This window comes from Lygodium microphyllum, chromosome 10, assembly GCF_053477565.2.
Source record: "Lygodium microphyllum isolate KBCC chromosome 10, Lygodium_microphyllum_v1.1.10, whole genome shotgun sequence".
Taxonomy (NCBI): domain Eukaryota; kingdom Viridiplantae; phylum Streptophyta; class Polypodiopsida; order Schizaeales; family Lygodiaceae; genus Lygodium; species Lygodium microphyllum.
Window position 1 is genome coordinate 133,909,089 of NC_141144.1, and position 19,538 is coordinate 133,928,626.

The 19,538-nt window shown below is 39.3% G+C and overlaps 1 protein-coding gene across 1 annotated transcript in view; it reads left to right on the top strand.

The window, feature by feature from the left end:
• The window catches only part of LOC148030584 (protein LAZ1 homolog 2-like), a 267,703-nt gene that overhangs the window by 40,888 nt on the left and 207,277 nt on the right, over positions 1 to 19,538 (top strand). Inside the window, exon 4 of the mRNA XM_087686941.1 lies at positions 11,342 to 11,450. Coding sequence (XP_087543067.1) covers positions 11,342 to 11,450 — 109 coding nt within the window. The remainder of the gene's footprint in view (positions 1 to 11,341; positions 11,451 to 19,538) is intronic.

Sequence of the window (19,538 nt, forward strand, 5' to 3'; positions counted from 1 at the left end):
CATAAAAGTGAATACCTAGCAGTCTTCAGCTACAAAATAATTAAATAGGTTGGAACTTTGTCCTAATCTTAATTTAATTCGAGTGCACTCTAAACCCATAAACGTCTATTAATTTGATATGTATTTTGTGGAATCACCCGCTGTGGAATCACCCATGTGCACATTAAATTAATTTGACGCCCAAAAAGGACAAGCGTCCTCGTCAACTTCTCGCACAAGGAATCTACCTTGTGTACGAGCCTCGGCAAATACATATAGTTTTACGGAATTCACCGAAAAACCATACGGAATCCAGCGCAGAATATGCCTCTAGTTTTACGGAATCCATTGAAAAACCTCACGGAATCCACGGTGGAATACGCCTCCTGGCATCATACCCTCAGGGTAGGATAGCAATGGTTCTCAATTGCTATTACCTACTCAATGTGGAGCTAGCAGGGTAGGGTAAGCACTAAGGGCGCGGGCGGTCATCCGTTGCACGTCTTCAACTAAACCAAGTATCTAGTATAGGACAATGAATCAATCAGAGTCTAATTATTAGCAAACAATTGATTCTAATAATATTAAAAACTAGTGTTAGTGCTATAGATGTCTTTCATGGGAGTACGAGAGTTAAAAGATAAAACATAAATATTATGAATGCTAGGTCTCATACTCAAAGCATTAACAATAACAAATACAATTGTAATTCTAGTTTAGTAGTAAGTAAAAATTTAACTAAGAATTTTAGAAGAAAAGAGAATAAAAGACTTACCTATCTTACCTTGATTGGAGATCTCTATCTTTACTAGAAAGCGTGAATTCGCAATAGAATTTGAAAGTTGAAAAATTTTCCAAAGCACTTTTAAGAAAAACTTGTTAGTCTCAATGTTTATCAAATCAAAAGATAACAACATTAAAGACATACTATAATCATAAAAAATTAGAGTGAGAATCATATTGAAGGCCTTTGAATAAAAAACAACTTATATTTTCTTGTGAATCGAGTTAGTCTATAGCTAGAGAGTTGGAGCTTACAAGGAGTTTTACAAAACATTTACTCATGACTAAGACTAAAATTTAAAAAGAAACATATTAAAGATAAGACTAAAGTTGGATAAAGTACTAGTCTCTTGGTAAAAATTAGTAATATTCAAATTTTATGGCATATTTAGATATAATTATCTTTTTTTAATGCATATTTAGACAAAACCATGTCTAATATAAGTTTTAGATCTTTGCACAAGCTAAAACTTTTTCTATTGGGAGTATACTCAAATTCCAAATGGATTAAAAGCTATCCTACTAGGAAGTTAGATGTCTGTATATGTAGAAATTTACAAATTTCACTAAGTCTGGGTTAACTGCCAGACCTACTTTCAAGATAAATAACTTTCTTTGTAGATAAAATCAGGTCATGTTGATAACTAGAAAGTTGTAGATAACAAAAAGGTCTACAATTCATGTCCCTATGATGGATTACCAAATCTCAAGGGAAGGTCATAAAAAAATAGGGCTCAAAGTTGGCTACTACTAAGTTTTCTGCATACTGTTGTGAAATTTGCATTCAAGGTCACTTTAGGACTCAAATAACTCTCTAAATATTCATAATTTATAAGACATGCGTCTAATAATAATTGTAGATCTTTCTAAGGGCTGAAACTTTTGTTTTTACACCATCCTCAAAATATGAACCAGTAAAAAGTTACATCATCTGAAAAATAGTTGTTCGAGAGGATCTTTATGGTGAAGCATATGCAATAGCTAGACTACTTTCAAGTGTCTTTTCTATATAGCCTGTTACATAAATAAAGACTTAATATGCTTAAACTTCAAACTTTTATAACATAAAACAAAGTTATGATTTACTATGAAATAAACTTCAAAAGATTTTTGGCTATAACATCCTTTTTGTATAGCCAAGTCCATGCTATAATCCAAATTCGGAGAAAAAAAAATTGGATCAATTCGAGTCAATCAACTGTGGATATAAGGCTATCCAAAACATGAGAAATGCTGCTGCAATATTCATTTGTAGTGATTTGTCTTGTAGATTGCAATTGTTCCACGGTGTTCACCTTTATACACTGATATCATACAATTGAAAACTTAGAGCATAGCCAGGCTCTAATACCAATGTTACGAAGCGGAACACGTGGCAAATCTAGCAAATCAAATCATAATCATAAACAAAGAACTTAGTGGAAAAATCTAACAAATCAAACATCTCAACTATTAAATACAAACAACATTATAATACATAAGAGGATTTGAATAACTCAATAGATTGAGAAAGACAAGAGAAAAATACACGATTGGGCCTAATCTCCCCCATGGCAAAAGCCATAGTTTGCCATCCTTAATTATATATTATAGTTTTACATGGATATTTGCATTCATATTTTACATATAATTACAAAGAAAGTACAAATATCAATTGAAATATAGAGTTTTAAGAGTCGAAAGGTATCTTGTAACATGCTGCAGTTGTTGTAGAAAATTTTGTGCTTTGAATTTTAACGTTTTGACATCACTATCGCGTCTGGAGCGTGCGAAAACATTCACATCAAACATGGGCTGATCAACCTTCTCTTTTCCTTTTCGTGATACCTGCATACCACTATCTGCATTACTTTGAGAAGATTCTCCTGATCTCAATCTGCCTGTCCATGGCGAAGAATGTGAACCACTGCTAGAGGATGCTCCAAGTCCACTAATATTTTGTGACTGCTGCTGTGAATGCTGTGCACCATTACCATTTTGTGCATCTACATCATCAATCACATTTACTGGTTTATACCAGCTACTCATCTCATCAAAAACAACATCTCTGCTCACTGTAAACTTACGAGTAGAAGGTTTATAGCATCTATACCCTTTTTGCTGCAGAGAGTAACCAATAAAGATGCACTTCTCAGCTTTTGGATCCAACTTGGATCTCAACTCATCTGGCACATGTACATAGGCAATGCAACTAAAAATTTTCAAATGAGAACAACTCTTGAAGCTCCGAATTCCGATTCCGGATGAGGGAGCAACGAAAAAACTTAGTTTTCACCCTCTTCTCTTGTTTTGTGCGTGATCCTATTGCTTTTATAAAGAAAGTTAGAAAAGCCTTCTAAAATTAACCACGTTAAGAAAATAGTAAGGTAATCCATAAAGAAAGCTTATTTCAATAAAAGCATATATTAAATCTCATATTCTAAAATAATCTATATTAAAAACAAATAAATTAATAGTACTACGAACAATGATCTAATTATTAATAAAGAAGTTTAAACTTATAACTTACAAATAGAGTAATAATTTTAATAATAAAATATCATATAAATACATAATATTATATATTATACTTAAGATAACTAATTATAATTATAAAATTTACGCTTGGACTTATGGTAACGCCGAGTACTATCCAAAGCCACCGCTACCTGCTCTACACATCAACTGAAGCATTTACAATTGTTAGAAAATAATAAGATAAAATTCACAAAAGTGAATATCTAGCAATCTTCAGCTACAAAATAATTAAATAGGTTGAAACTTTGTCCTAACCTTAATTTAATTTGAGTGCACTCTAAACTCATAAACGTCTATTAATTTGATATGTATTTTGGGGAATCACCCGTTGTGGAATCACCCATGTGCACATTAAATTAATCTGACACCCGAAAAGGGCAGGCGTCCTCGTCAACTTCTCGTACAAGGAATCCACCTTGTGTACAAGCCCCGGCAAATACATATAGTTTCATGGAATCCACTGAAAAACCTCACGGAATCCACCATGGAATATGCCTCTTGGCATCAGCACATGGCTGAAATATTCTTAAAACGACCAAGACTACATGCTGTCCATTCTTGCAATCCAGACACATACAATTTTCCTCTCTTTTGGAGACATAATTATCTTTCTAGAGGCATTGCCATAGCCTCTACTTACAACAGTGTTGTCTAAAAACCCTTAAACTCTCGTGCATTAGGTGGCATAGGATTATTCCACAGCCTATCCCGATTGCGAGAATGATTCACACAAACAGTGAGAAATTGTACCACCTTGGTATTATCTTTACTTCAAACCCAAGCATATGAAGAACCATCATCCAAGACTTTTGTTTCGAGCCTTGATTTTGAAATATAGGGCTGCCCCAAAATCACCGGATAAGTATGCGATCTTCCAAGACTTTTTTAAGGTTTGTGGGAGTCTCAAGATCTGATTGTAACCTGTAATTGGGCTGTTTACCCCTTTTCTTCCCTTCTTGTTTCTTCTCTTGAGATGCATCCTCCATAACATACTCTGATATGGCTTTTTTAGCCTCTTTCTATTGCTCCATTTTACTTCGTGTTATGCGTTTAGATGGCCCTAAAGAGGAAGGACCAACAGTGTTCTCATCTCTTCAATCATCAGAGTCCTCATCAACAATGTCCTACAAGTGCCATGGGACTGGCACTTGACTAGGAGGGGGTAATGTTAACCCCAATGCAAGACCAAGAAAAAAGGAAGCAAAAGAAAATTATAAGCAGTTCATGGGTCTTGGCGTTCGAGTGAAAGCTTCCACATGATCCTATTTACATGCCCTACCCAAGAAGGTTTGGAGTTGATTTTAAAGATTAAAAGCCCTCGTCTCCAACAAGAGGCCATACTTCACGTGCTTCTCTTTTGAGAATGAGATTTTGCTACTTTTATCTTGCCCTGCCATAGTGGATACTTGTCATAATGCCATAGTTCACCACTAGTGTCCTCAAGGTAATTTGTTGTAGAAAGGTGAGCAGGAATTAATTATGCTTTCTAAGGAAAATTAACATGTTTAATTACAAGAAGAGCATCTTTTCCTTCAAGCAGCCTACTCATTCAAAAAATTCTACCACTTTTTATCAGTAACAAGTTGATTTTTATCCCCTCTCTTCTATCTTGGTCACTAACGGAGGCTTCATTTGTGCATTTTATTCACCTTACTTGTTCGTATGTTTGATTCCACCTTGGCCCAAAATCCTTCCCAGCATTAAGGTTTGAGGGGTCAAGGGCATTCAGTGTTGGCACAAGAGCTTCTTGATTATGAATCTCAGCGAAATAAGCGTAGGTTGAAAATGAATCCATTGGTATACTTCATCCTGTTCTCCCTCGTATACTTTGACTTGCATCAGCCAATTCAGACTTTGCTATTTTGCCCTTTTCCATGCAATCTAATGCTTGCATCCAAACGTGAGGTTTTACTTTAGCCATGCCTCCTTTACGAGCTTCATCAATCCTTTCAATTCTCAACCCATATGTGGCTGCATTTATGGCAACGAATGTAGTCCTTGTATCCATATCTTCCAACCTTTTCTACATCCCACCATTTTCAAAATTTGGCTCTATTGGAATATTGGTTTCTATTGTATGTATTTTGCAATCTTTCCAAAAGACTAAACTTTTTGATTTCGCTTCACGGTAGGCTGTACAATCTTGCTTTTCATGCTGTAAACTGTCACACCAAATGCATCTTCTCTTGTATCCTTCTCTATACGGTGTTTGGGCTATTGCCCGACCTGTTTCTTCTACCTTGACATTTAACTTTTCGACCTTTGCATAGATTTCTGTTAAATTCAGCCTCAAATCACTCATGCCTTTGATTAATTTATCCATAGCATCATGTTTAAAAGCCGGACCAACAGGTATAGCCGGTTGTTCTGCCATACCTGTAGGCGCCTTGGCTACAATTTCAGTCCCCTTTTGAGCACTGGCAGGTGTGGTGCTTGTACCCCATCTTAATTTCATCCGCTCTCTCTTTACCAACATATGCATTGCCTCAGTTACATTAGCCTAATTTGACTTTAGTCCCGTTTCAGAAGAGGCATCTTCTAAATGATCAGTCAGGATCATTTAGAAGAGGCATCTTCTAAATGATCAGTCAGAAGAGGTATCTTTTCTTGCAAGACAGGATCTGCAGCCTTCAGAAATAAATCAAATTTCTGACTCTCCAATGATTGTTGCTCATCGACTTGGTAGGCCATCCTTAGATGTTGCAACTTTACCCAGATGCCTTTCCATTAGAGTAGACTTTAGTTCAGGCACAGTCAGGTTGTGCAGAGCAGGGGTCCCAAATATTGCGTGATGCTAAGGGGCAGGTAGCACTTTCACTCCACTAGTTTTGGACAGCTCTTGTATGTACTAGATCTTGGTTGTTTTCAGTATGCATCCAAGGTACTATGCTGATAGTATGTTTGCCATGGGGTTACTACTTAGTGTACTAGTCATTGTGAGATGTATGCAGATCACTATGAGTTTCAGCCAGGCACTGAAACTATATTTTTGCATTAGTTTATGATTAGTTTGGCATGTATTTCTGCCTCAGTTTTGAGACAAAATTCTGATCACTTTCAGCTCAGTTTTGAATTAGTTTGTGAACCATTTATGGTCACTTTTGGGATCAATTTTGCATCAGTTATTGATGAGTTTTCGCAATTAGTTTGTGATCAGTTTGGGTTCACATTTGCAGTTGTTTGTGATCAGTTTATGATTAGTTTATACTCAATTTTCAATGGTTTACAATTGGTTCTAAAAATGGATAACAACATGTTAATAAACGCCATTGACAGTTTCAGCCATGATTTATGTTGAATTAATGCCTTTCCATAGTTGATAGTCTAAACAATTGAGAAACATGAGTTATGGATGCATCCAATGGGTTTCTAACAAATAGTTGTGGATGATTTTTCAATTTTATCTGATGTTTATGTTGGCTGGAAAATTTCAATAGGTTTAGGACATTTGGCATGGTTAGATAATAGTGGCCAATATTATGACTTAGATGCCTTATGGAAATTCCACTGCAGTATGCTTTTCCTTTTGCACAATGCAGTGGAATCAATGATGATTGCAGGGATTTCAAGGGGAAGGTTTGTCATGGGGATGTGAAATGCTTTAATCTTGCAAGTAACATTTGATTAATCTAATAATCAAATGTATAAAGTTGTTAGGCATGTGCAAGGTTGTAAGGCACATGTGATGAACATGGCTGGTATTTCATGGTAACAAGCCAAGGACCACGAGGATGCAGTGGGTGTCAAAGGCAAAAGTTGTGATAAGTTATACGAGTTGGGTTTTAGTGGTTAGTTGTTGCCACTTGTTGGACCCTAGGACAGTTGTTTGGCCACTAAGTGTTATTAGTGACATTAGGAGACTAGGTATTAATTAGTTAATTGATGCGAGTCTAAGGGTCAATAGAGGTTGGGGACCACTCCAAGTTGCAAATGGCCTAGCTAATTTAGTTATGGATGGACACATTTAATTTTGGGCAGAGTCAAAAGGGTTGAAATTAAATTTCAGAATTACTTAACTCTGAAAATTAATTTAATGTGGATAATGTTGAAAATTGGGTTTAAAAGGTTGCCACTCGGCAAAAATACCCATGCAAATTGAGAAAACGTTTTTTGGGCCTGGTTTCAATCATTCAATTAGTTTTCAGTTGGGAGAGAGAGAGGAGCTATTGGTCCATTTTTTGAGCAAGAAATAGCAATTTATTGTAGATAGCAGCCATCTGGAGCTATCAATAGGCAGACGACAACAAGAGAATACCCATTAGGGGCTAGCAACAATATTACTAGGATGGTGACAACATTTTCGTGCTCCTAGGATGTAGACAACAGCATTTCTTATTAGTTGGAGCAGGCAGTAGGTAGATTGGAGGGTTTCTTCCCACAAAGAATCTTTGAATTTTCTCTCTTTGGCAATCTCTAACATACTCTAGCCCATTCTCAAAAGATCTTAGCTTATCTTAGCCACTTGGAGTAGATTTCAGCTAGATTTTGTGGATAGTAGAGGGAATTATCTTATAAACCTTAATTTCTTGCAGAAATTAGGATTTAGCAACCACCTTGGGACGTGTGCCATGAGTAGAAGGCATCATATATTGAATTTAGGTCGTCCGGAAATTTACGGAATTGTGAAGGAATTTAGATGCCAGCCCATCTATTGTGAATTTGGGGCAGCATTTGGCCAGTTGGGGTTCCTTTAGAGCAGGCCTTGGATAAAATTAAGGGGCAATTTATCCAATTTGTTTGGTGATTGCATCTCAACAAGGACTTTTGGATCAGCCAAGGAGATTGTGGAATCTCAACTTATACCCAATCCATTAGTCAATAAAGTTAAAGAAAGGGTGCCAATTTTGGAGCCAATAGGGTGTCTATTGCCCAAGATTTTGAAGGTAAAGTGTGTATATCAGCTTATGTTTATGTACTGATTGGTGTAATTCAATGTTTGATCAGGGAATTACCACCCCTCCACAGAAGGAAGGCTGGTTTCATAGATACACAAAACATCACTAACTATGCAATAAAAGCAAGAGATTTCTTTTGAAGATACGAGTAGAAAGAGAGAAAATTAGCCTTTCTCCATTGTTGATCACAATACATGATATGGCTTGGCTCTCGTTTTTGAAATGGAAGAAGAGCTTGAAGAGGAAGGGCTGTAATGAATAAACAATAATGAATATTAGGAGCTATGACATTGTATTTGTTTGTCACTTTATGTGCTTTAGGCACTTTAGATGGAGGGTATATTAGTGCATTTATTTTTGGGCGCTTTAGGCTGTCTTGGGCACCCTTATTTTAGGCTTGGACACTTTATTACTAGTTGTGGCCTAGTTTGCCTATATATAGGCGGCCTTCTCACGATGTTAGATAGACCCATGCGGGACATTTTAGGATGACCAAGCTCCATGAGCAGTTCCACACCATACTTGGAACACATATGAATTGTACCTAGCCTATATACTACCTTGTACCTACCCAATTAGTTTATCATAGCATTAGATGGTAGCTTTACTAGGACCTGGAAAGTTTCCCAAACATTTTGTATGTAACGTTTTGGTCTCATAGGCCACCTTGGCCTTTCGTAGACATTAATATAACTTTCTTTCTTTCTTCTCTCTCTCTCTCTCTCTCTCTCTCTCTCTCTTTCTCATTATCCATCATTGAGCCTTTGTGATCAGCCAACCTCCTCATTCTCTCATCCTCTTGCTACCATCTGGCTTCCACATTGATGCGTAGAGTTGTGTGTCGGGGCTGACTATATGTAGAGTAGTTAGATTGTTCCTTCTCTCACCTACATTTTTTTTTCAATTTCCTCCCGGTGTTTACTTTCCTTTCCATTGCACATCTCACATGTTATCGGAGACACTCCTGGGAGTTGGAGATCTTTGAATATGAGCACTTTGTTCGAGGTACTAACCATTTTGCTTGCTAGTTTGGGGGACTACAGATTTACGTTTTCAACTAGGGTCAATTGTTTTCTTCTTCGAAGCTATTAGAAACTTCGTGTTTATAGCAGGGTGGTGTTCTTCTTTACGAGGTGACTTTATTTTTGTTGGACAGGCTCTCGTTTTTGCGAAGTTAGCCCTCCATACATTTGCGTTTTGGTTAATAACACTTGCTTCTTTGAGCGGCATTATTCAGGTTGGATGGCTTGTTAAGGCCAAAATAGCAATGCCTTGGACTCTTCCATAGGATGGCTTGATGACATGCTCCTTAGGAGTAGAGCTGCTCCAAGACATTGAGGCCCTTCCCAAATGTAGCTCACAAACTTCTTTGCGAGGGAGACTTAAGTGACCTCTACCATTGCAGCCCCAATCCACACAAGAGACTCTCTCACCACCACAATTCACACATAGATAGAAAATTGATTGATTGAGCCACTCAGCTTAAATGATCCAGATGGCCTAGGCCTTGACACAAACACGAATGACATCTTCATAGTCAAATACAAGAGAGTATCGCTCAAGAATATCACTCGGCTAGAGCTAGGTCCTCCATATCCACATGAGATTGTACCATCTAGAGCTCACCGTTACTAGATAGAGTTATTTGTCCTACACATAGCCTTAGTTTTCTTCTTATTTTCTTTGTGTTGTATGTTTTGCTCAAACACTTGGACCATCATACACATGATTGTAACTCATGGTCTCATTGGTCGTACTATCCATGGCTTTGGTTAGCGGTCCAAATCTGCCTCTAAACAAATAGTGGAAACAGCCCCGGACTTCATAATAAGTTGGGCAGTGGCAGATATAATGCTCCTTTGTCTCTGGCTCTATTTGACATATCTAGCATATGTGCTTTGATGATGGGATGGATCTCTATCTACCAATCTCAATCTGCAGCTAATGTGAGAAGGTGCACAACTAGCTAGTAGTACATTTGATCCATGTGAAATGTGGATGTCCATGTATCTTGAGTGAACAATAAATCCATCATCTGTAGAATGAAGAAAATGCTTATGTTTAAAAGCCATCTTCGTCCCCAACTCCACTATTGGCATCACGCATGTCTACCTGATACCCAACTGGGTAAGATCCATCTTGATGATCTTGCAAATCTCTAACCTGCTCAAATCAAGAGATGGTGCATTGAGGGAGAGAAAAAGATAGTACAATGCTTAAGACTGTAGAATATGGATGGTGAATACAGAAGGCATAACATGTACAATGGGATGTGGAAGTATGAAAAGTTGAAGGTCTTTCTGTAAGTATGAACCATCAAAGGTCTCTCTGTGTTTACGAATCTCAATGAGAATGGCCAGGTAGAAGTCTACTATAAATAGCAGAAAATAATGGATAAATAATGCAGGTTTGCTAGCAAAAACTGGCTGACTGCTGCACCTGCCACATGGCAGGTCTGACTGCTGCCCTGCCTGCCCAACTGTGCTGCTTGCTTTTTGTGCTAAGGTGGCGATTGTCCTGTTGCTTGGGTGATTGCCCAAACCTACCTAGGTAATTGCAAACTTGCCCGACCTGCTCCTATACACCATGACATTGGCCTAAATTGACTTGCCCAAAAAGCCTATGCCTGTCTTGGAGGTGACGGTTGACCAAATCTCCATTAACACCTTGGTTGAGATTATAGTGCTGCCCAAGCTCACCAACTTGAGCTTTGGTATCATATTAGAAACTACGTGGCGGGCACTACACTTCCCTTCTTGGAAGGACACCCATCCCAAGGTTGTTCATGCGAGTGTGTGCTTATATAAAAGATTTCCACAAATTAGACTAGCCATCTAGCCCCCAAAACCTTATGGCGATGGATGACCTTTGGTCTACCTAGTTATGGAAATAATCCTCTATGGGCCAGAATTCAAACAAAGTCTCAACCCATTGTTGTTGCACTGATAGTGAGCTAGTTTTGTCTAGCAAATGTGAATTGCATTTCCAACAATATTTGCCACCTTGGTTGGATGACTTGAGCGGTTCTTGAGAAAAAGCAAACTCTTTAAAATTATTTTGTGTTTTGACTTGAGTAGTCCTTGAGCAAATGTTTGTAGATGCCACCGTAATACCAATAAGATTTTGGAAGCTTGCAAATGATAGCGTCTTTTGTGCTATGATAACAGTTTGCTTCTTTATGGATACCAAGTATTTCCATAGAATGTGATATATTGCGGAACTGCTACGAGGCTTTTGCACTCTATTCATTTGGGAACTACCTCATTGCTTGTCTAGGTAAAAAATGTGCTTGCTAGCTATTGTATGATGTTTAATAAGGTAGACAAGTATGAAATTTTGTGTGAAGGGTACATGAGAATTAAATGTTCTAATAAGAATATGTCCATGATTTGGGAGGAATATCAAGAAGCATGGAATGTAGAAATAGGTCATTGTTGACTTCGTGTCAGCTCGTTAGTTGCTGGCTATTTATACTTCTCTTTGTATTCTTTGTTGTCCCTTGATCACATTTATATTTCATTTCTATTGAAATATGTGGAGTGCAACCTATCAAGGTAGATGACCTTGTTGCATCTCTAGTTGCTCGCTTCCATGGTGCTGTACTGTCCAATTAACATCATAAATACATGTTTTTGAGCTCTGTCTTCAAATTTTCTGCACAATTGAGCTGATTCAAAATATTCTTTTAGTCTAGTTTGTGATTAAATATCATAAGTGGCAATAAGTTTGAGTTTAAGTGTATGCCCATCTATTGTCTTCTTTGATTGTTGGATTATCGGTTAAACCCTTCAGAGCTATACCCTAGAAATTATTGCTGCAGATTTGAAAGTTCATTCTCCTTTGGTAGCATAGCAAGCTTTTATCTTATAACAGGGTAAAGATTGACAAAAAACTGTGACTATCTCCTGAGTGGACCAAACCCCTCCAGTCTCTAAAGGCCTTCCAACCAGCCTCCATTTTCAAATGAATCCCAACTCAGAAGTCCCCTCAACAAGGTTTAGAGCTTTACAAATATTTTTGTGTGACAAACTCTCTTGCAGCAAGTCCAATCAACTGCTCAAAGGTGCGCACCTGACTGGTCCAACTGATAAGAGGACATGAGCTGTAGGGGCCCTTCCTGCTGATGGGTAGCCATTGAAAAGCAGAAATTGATATGTGGGAGCACCTACATTTCCATTCTTTCATTCTTAGCCTTTCTCATTTATTGCGTAGAAACCTTTAGTGGACGTGGGAGTGTTGGATGGTTAGCAATATCTGACATGGACACGCTCTTTACGAGATGAGAGATCCTTCTTGCACTGGTAGCCACCAGTGGAGATAGTGTGTTTACTTTTTCAGTAGAGATGGATGGTAGACTTAGGCAAGCGAATCTAGATCAGTTAGAGTTCACAGGATGCTCTTGACAAAGGATTAGAGTTGTGGCTCATTGTGATAGGATGGTAATTAGACCCAGGCCCTTAGACTTGTATGGACGATGGATGGAGACATTGGTCATATAGGAGGTTGCGATTCACTACAGAGATTTTAGTGGGATCTTGGGGAGTGGGTATGGAGAGATCCATTTGTAGAGACACCTCAAGATGTGTCCTTTGGCTGTACCACTAGGTCAGGGAGGAGAATATAGATGAGCAAGATCCAGACCCTTAGACTTGTATGGAAGATGAGTAGAGACATTGGGCATATAGGAGGTCACGATTTGCTACAGAGACTTTAGTGGGATCCTGGGGAGTGGGTATGGAGATATCCATTTCCAGAGAGACCTCAAGATGTGTCCTTTGGCTATACCACCTGGTTGGGGAGGAGAATATGGATGAGCATGATCAGAGTGGTGCCAGTTGCAGCTGAGCATTGGACTATTGAGGGTATATCACAACCTTTCCTTGTAAGCTTCTGGAGGAGAGCTTTAGACCAAGAAAGATTTCATTCTTTCTTTGGTTACTAGCACACAGGAGTTTGGCAATTGGTACACGTCTTGTCTATGGTAGAGATCCAATTCCTTGGGCTAGATGTGAGGACCATGAGGAGACTTAGAGGCATTGCATATGGGATTGCCCATGGGCTTAGGAGGTTTGGAGGAGAGTCCTCAAGATGGTGTTTCATGGCATTACAGATTCTATGATTGCTACGTGGGGGATAGTTGCATGGGTCATTGAGAGAGGCCCAACTTGCAAGTACAATGATGTACACGGGTGTTAGAATTATTTCATATGGGGGCTACTTGTGAGCAAGACTTTCATGCTAGATTTCTCATAGAAAGTATGGACTTAGGGGCATTGTCACAGATGGGAGCTCATAGCTAGCATTATTGCTTGATACATATGGACAGCCATATGTAGCCATGCTATTGATTTTTTGGATATATCTACCGTAGAGACTCTCTCCAAGATCTAGACAGAGATTGTGCATACTCTTTGTGGGAGATGGAAGAGAATCCATGGCAGTTCAGAGACTATAAGGAAGAGGAGATGTGCTTTTCTAAAGACATGCATTTCTTGTGCTTTTTTCGTCTTCCACACCCACATGGTGTGGCATTATAGACCTTTTGACTATTGAGATAAAAATGCATTAGCTTTACTAAAACAGCCTCAAAACATGCTTAATTAATGAAGAAACCTTGTTTATTTAAAAGAAATGCGTTCCTAGAGTGTTTGTGTCCCATAAGCACAAACACACTTGGGAGGGCCCAAACTTTCTATAAATAAGTACACTGTCCTCAATTCAGCCCTTAATCTCGTTTTTGCAGGTTTCAAGTGTTTTCAGCTTGCTGCCCACACCCCTTTCGCAGAGGATATCGCAATCTCAGCTATCCCTTGCTGTCATCTACAGTCTGGCGCGTGTTTCCAGCCTTCCACCCGCAGTTTGCAGTTGTTTATAGCAGAGCGACTGTTGCTGATCACTCTCCATTCAGAAAATAATCTTGTTTTTGAAAATATCGGGTATTTCAGCTTGTTGTCCACACCTCGGACGCAGAGGACATCGGGGTCCAAGCTGGCCATTGTTGTCTATAACAACGTGGTGCATGTTCCCAGCCTACCACACATTGTTCGGAGCTGATTTCAGCATACTGGCTGCTGCTACTGGTTTTTCCTGCGTTTTTAGTCTTTCTCTATCTTGCATTGCCATTTGCATCAGATCCAGCCTTCCTTGGCTGCGTTTGCTGGTGTTCGACATCCGGAGGCTGCCTTGCTGCGATTTGGGATCCGTTCAGAGTATGACACACTCTCTAGCTCATTATCCCTGCCTTGATCCTTGAGATACATGAGTTCGAGGTTCAATATTCATTCACTGCATCATGTGTTTACTGCATGAGCATTGTATATTCATTAGTCATATTATTTCATTTATTCATTGTGTTCATTGTCTTTAAGTCACCCTAACCCTAACTGTGTTCTTTTATCAGTCTGTGCTTTGTCATACGATTGTTATTTGTGTTTCTGTGTCAGGGTATTTCTTTACATGGTATCAGAGCCTAGTACACTCTTAAGAAACCTAGGCCTTTGATCTGAATGCTCTTTGCAGAAGCAAGAACAACAGTAGGTTGAAATGACTTCGAATACAACAATACCAATTCAGTCTCCAAAACCAACTATGCCGTGAATGGAGTGAGAGTGGGCAGATCAACTTGCTCCATAAAGTTCTGACATGATGGAAGATACTTTTGACTACACAGAAGAAAAGCTATACAAGCTGTTCACTGAAGAATATCATGTGATCATGGCTAAGATTGAGGAGCTCGATTGAAGTATTTCTCTTCAAGAGAAGCTACTCAATGAAGGTATGCATGAATTTCTCTATTCAGATGTTGTGCATAAATTTGATGATATTGTAGGGCCGTCGAGACTACCATCAGGGATGGGCCCCCTTGTTGGAGAAAGAGATCTGGAGTATGCTCCATTCTTTCATTCTCTTCTGTCTACTCCGGTGCAAGGTACTTTAGATTCGTCTTTTGTTTTTTCTTCTTTTACTTATTCTGCTTTGCAATATACTGGTAGAAATCATGAGGAAGACAGATTACAGTCCGTTGACTATGGAAAAGGTTCTCTCGAGGACCAATTCTTGTATATTAACACATGTTGTGGGGATTATCAGAAAAAGCCAGGTACCTCTTCTTCTACCCTATCTTGTTTTCAGTTTACTTCTCAAAAGCAAAATGAATTTGGTGTTTCTATTTCTACATTGCATGGTGTATCATCATCATCATCATCATCATCATTTCATTTTGAATCATTAAATGGTCAAAATGAACAAAACACCATTTCATTCCCTTTTCAAACACCTTATGTTGCACTGTACATCACACCGGGGGGGTTATAGAAGCATAGACACCACCTTTAGGACCTCATCCTTTCTTCAACTGGGTGGTGTTCTATCTCCTTCTCACACACTTTCAGAATCATTATAGCCTGGGTATCCCTCTCAGTCTCTCCCAAGTGTGGATCAGTTGGTACCACAACTTGTCTCCATGGCATTACCTAGCGGATCTTCTTGTCATTGTCCTGTGTCCTGGTTGAACTTTGGACAGGGCACCTTCATTGTTGGGGTGCCTCTATCTCAAACGGTACTCATTGGACCCTCATAGTCTAATTTTGTCTACCCATCTCTTCTCCTTTCTTCTTCCTATTAACCAACTCCACTATTACCCTCTTACCCTCCCCATCCATCTTACCCCACTTTCTCGATACCTCGTGGTTCTACCTCATCTTCAGTGTAAACACCCCGAACAACGTAGTATGCTTAACAATTATGATATTCGCTTGTTTTCGAGATTTAATATAAAAGAGAATGAACACTTAAAGCTGAAAATGAAAATTACTCACAAAATTACAGCCATGAAAATGTAAAAGTAATGGAGACAAAATTGAGGGTTGAAGATGGGCAACCTTCCCCGAAGGAATGTATTTCTGCTCAATCCAAGTCCCTTAGGGAAGAGCTCAGTTACAATCAACCTAAGAGTGAGGAGAAGTAATTCTCACTTTCACAAGATCATGCAAAGATGTACAAACACACATGCATTATCTATTATGCAATGATAAGAACTGATTTCTTTACAGTATGAGAGAAGAAAGAGGGGAAATCAGCCTTTCTCCATCGTTGATCAGCAGTACATGGATAGGGCTTGCTTCTTGTTGCTAAAATGGAAGAAAGAGCTCGAGAAGGAGGTGCTGTAATGAATTTATAGGCTTGCTGTCCTATAAAACAGCAGTGATAGAAGAGGGAATATGGAGAAATTTGATAATGGAGAAGTGGGGGATGATGATGGGAATGGATGGGGCCAGTTTTTGGCTATTTGTGGGTGTTGTACATGAGTTTACAGCAAAGAAAAATGATGCTGAATGAAGAAAAACGAGCTCTTATTTATAGGAGAGGGAAGAGCTAGTACAAAAGGGGAAAGTGGAGTAGCACAAGACAAGTGTCTAGCCACATGTCATGAGATGTGACAAGTGGTGGGACACTTGAAAACTTGTGTGACAAATGTCTTGACACTTGTCTTTTCTCTATGGCCTTCCTTTTTGGGCTGAATACTGTCAAGAATAGAAACAACCAAATTTAGTAAGCACAGTCAGAGTACAGAATTTACTATTTTTAGAATGACATTTCTATTTTTTAGGACTAGCATTTTTAGGCCAACTCAAGGCTCCTAAAATTTAGGGACCCCCCCATATGGGTGTCATATGAAAGCTTTTTCCGTGTACATCGCAAAAACAGCATCAGAATCTTCATGTGACTTTCCTATGCAAAGAAATGTGCCGTTCAAGCTTTCAACCCACATATGCACATTGTACAAGCATTTCATGATCATGCCATCTTGTTGATTGTAACTGTTTGTTCTGGCGGATCTAGCCCACACTTCAAGGCATCAATCCTTTCTGTGTGCCAGTCTAACCCTGATATGCGTGAGTTCTGGTCACAGGCGCCTAATCGGGCCATATAGGTGGAAGTGTGAACTATCTTTTCTCTAACCCACCGCGTGGGTCCACCATAACCTATGACCACTCATCAGTGGCCAGCTCCAATGCACTTTTCTTTATATCTAATTAGTGCAAAGGAAACAAATTTTTAATAAATCATTATATAGACAAATTAGTAAAAAAGAATACAAATTCTGTTTCTATAGAGTTGTGACATTCAGCTAAGTATACATTCAATGACAGGACTCGTTTCAACGGGTCAAACTTTACCATTTGGTTGAATTTGATGAGACATGTCCTTGACTCACAAAACCTATGGGATCTTGTGTAGGGGTTGGAATCCTAACCCGATCCCGTGTTTGTTCCATGCGAGGTTGTTTACTCATGGAAGGCTAGGCATGCCTCTACTATTGTCAAGCTGATGCAGGGCTTATTGCTTGAGTTTCATTCTCAGCTTTAGCATTTTGACCTAGTGTTAGAGCGATGGGTATACTTGACTGACCGCTATACGGCTCCGGATAGGACTCGTATAAATCTTGACCATGAGTTTCAAAATTTCAAAATCTTTGTTTGGGATGACTTGAAAGTCAAGTTGGCTAAGTATCGGCGTCTTCTTGCCGAATTTTTCACTGCGGGGACTTCGAGGTTCTCTGACGATCAGGTCACACTATTTCTAAACAAACTCCCTGGGAAAATTTTCAATTTTGTGGAAAGTATAGCTTCCAAGCTCACCATGTCTACTTTCTATGAATCTGAATGTCAATTGTTGCGTTATGCACGGTGGTTCGATAAATTTCATATGAACACTTCCTGAAAGGGGGCTTTTTTTGCTCATTTTCAAAAGGGGCAACAAGGGAAGGGTAAACAAAATCAGACTTCCATTCAAAATCAAAATCAGTCTTGGTATTCACAAGGAAACTCCCAGTGACAACTCAAACCTGGGTGGCAGAATGTACCTAAAAAGAATAGGTATTGTCAACATGATCAAAAGGCTGGCCATTTTGACGATGAGTGGCGATCAAAGATAGTAGGCACAACACCAAAACCTACGTCTCAGACCCCTTCCTCTCAATCGGGCAACCCCCAGCAGGGAAGGCAGGGCGATGGCAAGGGGAAGGTTAAAGGTTAGACTCATACTTCCTGTCACAAGATTGTGACAACTATTACCTTTTTGCTGATTTCTTTATTACTACTTTATTTGGTTTTTCTTTTTGGAAGGATCCCTCTTGAAATGTAAACGCCTGAGTTGCATGGCCAGTATGTGAAACGGATAGGAATGTCCAGTGAGTCAAGACTGGACAGTTAAGGTCCAGTACAAGTCTGGAAGAGACTGATGGCACTGTAGATTGACAAGCCTGGAAGAGACTTGTGAAAGTGTATATGGACAAGTGTGTTGAAGAACTAGCCTGGAAGAGACTAGTTCAAAGTGAAGATGGACAAATCTGCAAGAGATTAGTCCATGTGGGGTCATCAGTGGAAATTCACTTTTAGTTGAGCAACATTGCAAATTTGGATGTAGCCATAGTCTGCAAAGATGGTCAGAAGACTAGTGGGGATGCAATGGAAGCAACTCCTAAAATTTAGGGAGTTATTATTTTTGGATCCCAGAATCTGTTTGCGTCATTATCTTCGTTTTTGCACGAGGATTAATCCTCTGGTCTGGGCTGAGGTCAAATTTTGCACCAAGCATGGAGAATTTTAGACCGGAAGGCTAGAACGGGAAACACCTTCCCTTGCTGCCATTTGGCACAAATTTGCGCACTTACCTCTTTAAAGAGGGGTTGGCGTGCAGTTTTTTGGGTATTGGGGGCTCATTTGTGAAAGGGAAGATGGATAGCTGCAGATGGAGAGCTATTGAGAGCTGGTCTACCTTGTCTATGATGCACAGAGGGTTGAGCTTGCTCCCTACTTTCTCTTTCTCTCTCCCTAACAGTTATGGTTATGCCCCAATTGAGGGCCTTTCTGCTGATTTATGTACAGTTGTGTGGGAATATGCTGTTTTTGCATGAGGCAAGAGCCTCCTTCCTCTAGGAACAGGAGCAGTTGTTTGCTGCCCACAAGCAGGAACAGGTGAGGGTGGTAACCTCACCAAGCAAGTGTTTGAAACAGCACTAAATCAGTTCTGTTTTCGGACTGTTCAGAGGTTATTTCAGAGCCCAATTGATGTCAAAATCAAGGGGCACTTGGCATAGAAGTTGGAGAACAGTGCAAGGAACAATAAGAGCTGAAAACAGGTTTCAAAACAGGTCTGAACCAGTATTTACAGCAGGCTGAAATGGTTAATTTTGCACTCCAACCAGAAGTTTCACACTTGGGAAGAGTTTCCCCTCTTGGTCAGCTTGTTTTGGGTCAGTAATTGTACTGTTATGTTGCCAAATTTCACCTAGAATAGGTTAAAGATAGCTCATTGTACATTCTCTCTCTTTAAAAATAAAGAAATACCGCAAGGGGCGCC